Below are 7,325 nucleotides of genomic sequence, written 5' to 3' on the forward strand. Positions count from 1 at the left end.
ATTATCAATTTTTTTTACTTCTTTAGAAATCATGATATTTTTATTTTTTTTATTTAATGTAACAGATTTTTCATAAAAGCATAAACATTATTTTTTGGACAAAAAAGTGAAAAATACTAATTAAGTATATAACTTAATGATGTTCTATAATGAATTAAATTAGCATAATGAGAAAATTAATTTTTATTAATAATAATCAAAACTCTAATATTTATTTATACAAGTGAAAATAACAGAGAATAATAACTATACAGATATATTTCAATGTAAGAATACCCACCACCATTTATATTACTTGACTCTCATTCTAAAAATAGTTGTTTTAATTTACTTGTCCAATTTATAAAATTTAAGAAATTTTTAATATCTTTTTATTTCTACCCTTAATATTAAATAACTGCATAAAGTAGTGATAGTCACATTTAAGGTTTCGAAATATTATTAATAATGTTAGTTTAGTAAAATACACTTCTAATTAATTTTTTTAGGGTGTCGTATATATCAAGAAGAGTCAAGTAATATGAAACGCATGGAGTAAAATAGTGGAGAAAAGAAAAAATATACATATACATACATGTACACACACTTGCATATTATATTGAAATAACGGTCATAAGAATAATATTAAATTTTGTGATAAATTCTTTAAAATATTATTCTACTTATAATGTTAAAGAACTTAAAGAAAAAGTTATAAATATCTATGTTAAAAAGCAAATTATACATAATATAAAGAGATATTAAATGGATGTGATAGAACAAGGATAAAATGGATAATGCATAGGATAAAGAGGAGAGTTTGATTATTATTCAAAGTTTTTTTTTTTTGGGGGGGGGGGGGGGAATTTGATTTCGAAAGCAAATTTGGAGGGTGAAAATGATTTTCATCCATTACATTTGTAAGAATTAATTATGTAAAGATAAATTACACATAGTTTAGTTAGTTTATCTTCTATCTTGTATAAAATAATATATAAATAAATTATAATTTATGCCTATATTATTTGTGTGAAATTGTAAAATTACAACCAAACACCATATATTACTTAATATGTTGAATTTTACTTAAAAAAACTATCAAATATAATATTACACGCTACTTCCAATACATAAATAACTTTCTTAATTACTAACCATTAATCAAACGACTTCTTAATAATATATTTACTTTTCAAGTTACAGAAATATCGTAAGTCATAACATATCTAAGATAAAAACAAATTCAAAATTTCTTATCTTTTTCTAGACTTCATATTCAATTAAACTATTTCATATAAATTGAAAAAGGAGCTAAACATTTCCTAAGAAATTTGCATGGAAAGACAGCTTTTGTCCCTTGGCATTACGCGCGCCTTTCAACTCTAATTTTTTTCGGTTTTAATTTACGAGACACTGCATAGAAATATTTGATATTTGTGATTTAAATTAAATTTTAATATTTATATATGACTACAAATTATTTTAGTAAGAGTAAAATAAATTCAAATTAAATTATTTCTTATTGGATAGATGGGGTACTTATTTGGTGGTGCAGTTGAAGTATTTCTCTAGACAATTTTAAGACATCTATACTTATTTTCAATATTTCGAATTAAGCAGATATATATTGGTAATATATTTTTTAGTTATGAGAGCATTTATATATTATTTTATGTAAAAATTAGTTATGTAAAATTTAGTAGATACATAAATTCTTTTATAACTTATATATGTATTACTTATTTAGATTTTTAAATTGCAAATCAAATACTATGTATTAATTCTATGCATGAGTATTCAGCTACCAAACATAGTACTCCTTTTGTTCCAATTCATTTGTCAAATATTTGCTAATTTGATTTCTACATTTACTTGTCATTTTTGACAAATTTAGGAAGGACAATTTTTTTTTTCTTATTATATCCTCAATTTATTAACATTGAATTAATGTCTTTGAAAAATGTAGTGACTAATTATGTTTGGAACCCTATCAATTAATGGGGGTGAAATGATAAACTTACTGTATTCATTATTATTTTCTTAATAAATGTACCAAGTAAAAATTTGACAAATAAATCAGAACGGAGAGAATATTATTACTCAAAATTTAATACCTTCCTAACTCATATCTAAGTCGTTTGGTTTGAATACAAGTTATGATAGGATTATTTATGATCGAATAATTTATGTTGGATTAGTTATGACGTGATAAGTTATTCTGATATTATTTTTTATTGAGTGTTTGGATTGTTGTATTCAAAATAATATGCATCGCTTAAATTTTAAGAATATGTTGTTTGTTTACTAAAATACCCTTCACTTTATTTAGTTTTTTATATTTTCTTTGCAAGCTTTAGTTATTCCATATTCATTCTTAAAATAAAACTTTCATCTTTTTTACCTTAAATATTTTTATGTGTGCATTTCCATGATGTCCGTATGTATTTAAAAATAAAATTTTCTTCTTATTTAATTTAAAAATAGAATTTTCATTTTAAGTTTGTTAAAGTAAAATTTTTTTTATGAGAAATCAAAATATAAATAAACATAAGAATTAGTCAAATAAAAATTATATTATATAGTGTAATTTTTTAATTGAAAAAAATATGAAGAATTATCATAAAAATAAAGAGTGAATGTTGTTATATATGGTATTAAAAATAATGTAAATATATATATATGAATGTGAAAAATTAGGTATAAAAAATATTTAAAGGAATATATTTGTCATTTATCTATTGTATTCCGGAATAAGTTATCCCGAAATTAGTATACCACTTAAGAAGAAAAATAACTTATCTCAATACTATTTATTAATTCCGAAATAAATTATTTCAAATTTTCCAACCAAACAATAATTTAAATGTCATTATAATTTAATCTCAAAATTATTTAGTATTATCATTCAAGTCGAACGATTCCAACCAAGTACTTGCACTTAATTAAAGAAAAACCTGCCTAGTCTCCAAAGTCAACCTTATTTGTTTTCCTTGGGCGGCTACTTTTATAAGTCATAGATTCTTCATCCCCACGCTCTAGAAATATCCAAAAGAAACAACCCCATTTTTTTCCTTTTGGGTTTCTCTATGTCAAAACGAATATTGAATTTTGATTAAATTTAAATTTAAATTTTGTGAACCCCATTTTTAAGAACATCGCTCTCAATTAGGATTTTTTTATAATTTAAACATGACAGAATCTCAACTATTTTACTAATGTTTGTCCAATTCTCCCTTTCAACAATTTTTAATTCACAAGTAAAGTAAAACCATCTGCGATATTTCCTCTTTGTATATATGTATGTATGCATATTTCCTCTTTTCTTGTCCTTCATTCAAAAATCTATCCCCTTACTTTTTCTCTTCCTCAAGCAATTCCACTTGACACACCTTTTTTTTTCCTTCTCAATGAAGCATAAAAAGAATATACTCTATTTCTTCTTATGCTTTTTTTGTGTAATAGCAGAAGCTGGTACAATCTTAGGTACACAATCTTTAGCTCCAACAACGTTAATGCACCCGTTAGACTCATCAAATGTTGAAATCAGTCCAACATTAGCGATAATACTCGCTTGCCTCGTATTAATTCTATTGGCAGGTGTCTTCATATATATGCGTCGAATGAGCCCCGATTTCTTCGATCACTCATTGGGTTTTCATTTCCTAGGACATCGACCTCCTCTTTCCCGAGGACTCGACTCCGAGATCATTAAAACATTCCCCATATTTGTCTATTCAGATGTCAAATCATTAAAATTGGGCAAATCCATCCTGGAATGCGCTGTTTGTTTAAACGAATTCGAAGACGAAGAAAATCTTCGTCTTCTTCCAAATTGTTATCATGTTTTTCATCCTGAATGTATTGATGCTTGGCTAGCCTTCCGAACCACTTGCCCCGTTTGCCGAACCAATCTCAAAATCAAATTGCCCGAAATAAAGAAACAGGTTCAACAAACGGGCCCTCAGGATGTGACATCACATCCTGACACAGTCATAGATATTCATATGAGTAGCGTTGTTGGTCCACAAGAGGTAATTAATGTATCGCCTCGAAAGTCTATTCATAGTCATAATATTCCGTATTGTAGTAATGTGAAAAGTAAAACGCCTGATTTTCGTCACCCGACACAAAAACCAGCAACACCTAGACGAACAAATATATTACGGGTGTTTAATCGATCTCACTCGACGGGTCATTCGTTGATTCAACCGGGTCAAAATTGCGAGAGGTTTACGCTAAAGTTACCGGATGATGCACGTAAAAGATTGGTGGAGTTAAGCTTGAGTAGGGCTTATAATGGTGAAGCTTTATCTTTAGAGAGGAGTTCATCCAAGGGGTACCGGTTCGAACCGGGAAATGGCCGGTTCAAGTTTCTATCGACTCCGAATTTATTATCTAAACCCGGTTCGTCAAAGGAGGAGAAGAGTGAAAAACAATCGAAGAATCTGTTGAAGTCCGTTAAGTCGCCGTTAAGTTTGATTTGCGGAACGGAAAAGGAGGATGATGCAGGAGAAAGATCTTTTACTTATTTAAGATCTAATCCTTCAAGTTAGATAATTTTCCATATCTTCCTCATTTCTTTTTTACACAAAAGTAATATATTGTATATAGACAATATAGTGATTGGATAGTTGATAGGAAATTGTGGCAACTTACAAAATTGAACAGAGAAAAATGATTTTTTTTTTCAAATTTTATATATGTGAAAATATTTTTTTTATGTATAAAAACAAACATATTTTATAAAAAAAATATAATAATTATTTTTTAACAAAAGCTACAAAATCAAATTTCTCGATTGTTGAAGTGTCACTATGTAAATTGCCTGGCCCAGTGATCTATTGCAATTTACAATCATCAATTTTGAAAACCAGAATTCTTTTGGAGAAGTTTTTGTATATAACTATAATTTTTGTCTTAAATTATGAAACATAGATACAATTTCTGTATTTATAAAATATAGCAATAACTTATAGATACAATTTTGTATTTATAAAACATAGCAATAATTTATATTTGTGTACAAGCAAAATATACTATATTCACATGCTTAATAAGTATATCCACACATATATAATTTTTCTGTCTAAGTGTATTAACGTGGATATGCTACTAAACCCCAAATATCGCTATATTATGATTCTTTTAAATTATCACTATTTCGAATAAATATAGAGCATTTGTTTTTTGTGCCACACAACTTTACAATTTTTGTATTTATAAATCATATATATTGCAATAATTTATATTTGTACACGAGCAAAATATATTGTATTCGTATGCTTAATAAGTATATTCACGCATATATAATTTTTCTGCCTAAGTTTATTAACGTGTATATGCTATTAAACCCCCAATATCTCTATATTATGATTCTTTTAAATTACCACTATTTCAAATAAATATAGAGCATTTGTTTTTTGTATCACACAGTTTTTCCATTCTTTTACTACTTACAAATTAGTTACCTTAACAATTACACTTCAGGTCAAGTGCTACGACCCCTAATCCAGTTTTTTTGCTCTAGACGAGATATTTTGTTAAAGAATTTTAGCGCTCGTTTGGAATGATTTAATTTAAGTATTTTTTAGTTAAAATAATTTTTAAGAACTTTTAAAGTATTTGAATAAAAAAAATCTTATTGATGCTTGGTTTTAAGCTACAATGATAAAAATAAATCAAAAAATATAAATTAAAATTTCTAATTTATAACTTTTTGACTTATAAAGCTCTTAACTATTCATAAAATTATATCTCTAATCCACTTAATATGCTCTAATAAATTATTGTAATAGATTTATGTGTTTAGTGGCAGAATCATCATGACACTAGCATCTTTCTAAGAATTAATCTGCAGGGAGAATCCAACTATCTTTATCTTTAGATTGCTCCTAATTTGACATTAAACACTACACCTTTTCTAATTTTATTGCAATTACTCATCAATTTTTTCAATTTATTGTCTGCTCGACTATATAAGAATTGATTTTTTTTTATTGTTTTTATAACTTGTTGAATTTTCATATTTACGAGGAAAAATATAATTAAAAAACTTTAAATTATATATTCAAACAAAATTTTAATTTCATATCTATCTAATTTCATATTCAAAAATTTAACTTGCATATCTTTTTCAAAATTTTACAAGATGATAAATATAAACGATTAGTGGACTTAACATAACCTAAGTCAGAAGTGAAATCAGAATTTGAAATTTATAAATCCTCAACTTGCTACTGAATAATATTTAAATACATCTATTAGATAGATTCAATAATATTTATATATTTTTTTTAGTTTCTCATCCGATGTCTGGTACCTACATTGGAGCCTGATTAAATTCGAATTCGCACCGGAAAATCCCACATTGAAGGAGTAAAAGGAGACTCAAACCCAGACCTCTTGATTAAAAATAAAGGAGTACTTACCACTCCACCACAACTCTTGGTTAATAATATTTATATCTATTAAATAAATTCCTGATATCGAATTCGTCAGAATTGTACCTAATATTGTAGCTTTGTCAACTAAGGGCTACCGGTTCGAACCGGAGAATGAGCGGTTCGATCAGTTAATTAAATCGCCGTTAAGTTTGTTATGACGGATGGAGAAGGATGAAACAAGAAAAACGTATTTTTTTACTTATTTACGATCAAGTACTTCAAGTTAGATTAATTTACATTTAAAACCCATTTTTTTATTCGCAATTCTAACATTCTTAGCTAGCTCACCTATCCGTTATAGTCGTTTGCTGTGTATATCAATGTATAATAAGTATATAACAATATCTCTTATTCTATATTGTTTATATCGATAAATAAATTTTGATTGTCATGAAGATAATATTTTTTAAGTTATAAATAAATGATCTTTGGAGAATTTGTTAAAAGATGTATGATATGAAATGTTTTACATATTCGAGTAGTAAAAGTAGAAATATTTTTCAATATATAAAATATTTGATATCATACGACTACTCTAAATTAAATACAGAATTTATATTTAATTATGACGAAATGCAGAGGTAGATATTTAGAACAACAAAAGAAAATTCAAGTTTTAAATAAAAAAATCTGTGTTAATATAATATCTTGATAGTTTATAGTAGATGATGCGCATGATCAAAGTTTACAAATAAGGCACGAAAGCGAGCGAACACAAAAAATAAATAAATATAATTTGGCCCACAATAATAATAATAAAAAAACTCAGAATCTTATCCACAAATTAAATAAAAATCAATTGGTCGAGGATTAAATTTCTTTTTTTATGAAATTGGATGTTCCACTTTGTGGGACCACTCAAAAGGGGAAGTTGTCTATCACTTTTTTTTATTTGGTTATAAA

At 26.5% G+C, this 7,325-nt stretch overlaps 1 protein-coding gene across 1 annotated transcript; it reads left to right on the forward strand.

Moving 5' to 3' along the window:
* The first annotated feature begins 3,320 nt into the window (after positions 1 to 3,320).
* On the forward strand, positions 3,321 to 4,643 carry LOC129889697 (E3 ubiquitin-protein ligase ATL6-like). Its single transcript, XM_055965109.1, has one exon. It carries the CDS (start codon positions 3,387 to 3,389, stop codon positions 4,530 to 4,532), a length of 1,146 nt encoding a protein of 381 aa, XP_055821084.1. The 5' UTR covers positions 3,321 to 3,386; the 3' UTR covers positions 4,533 to 4,643.
* The last annotated feature ends 2,682 nt before the right edge of the window (positions 4,644 to 7,325 follow it).

The sequence above is a fragment of the Solanum dulcamara genome, chromosome 1 (assembly GCF_947179165.1).
Source record: "Solanum dulcamara chromosome 1, daSolDulc1.2, whole genome shotgun sequence".
Lineage (NCBI taxonomy): Eukaryota > Viridiplantae > Streptophyta > Magnoliopsida > Solanales > Solanaceae > Solanum > Solanum dulcamara.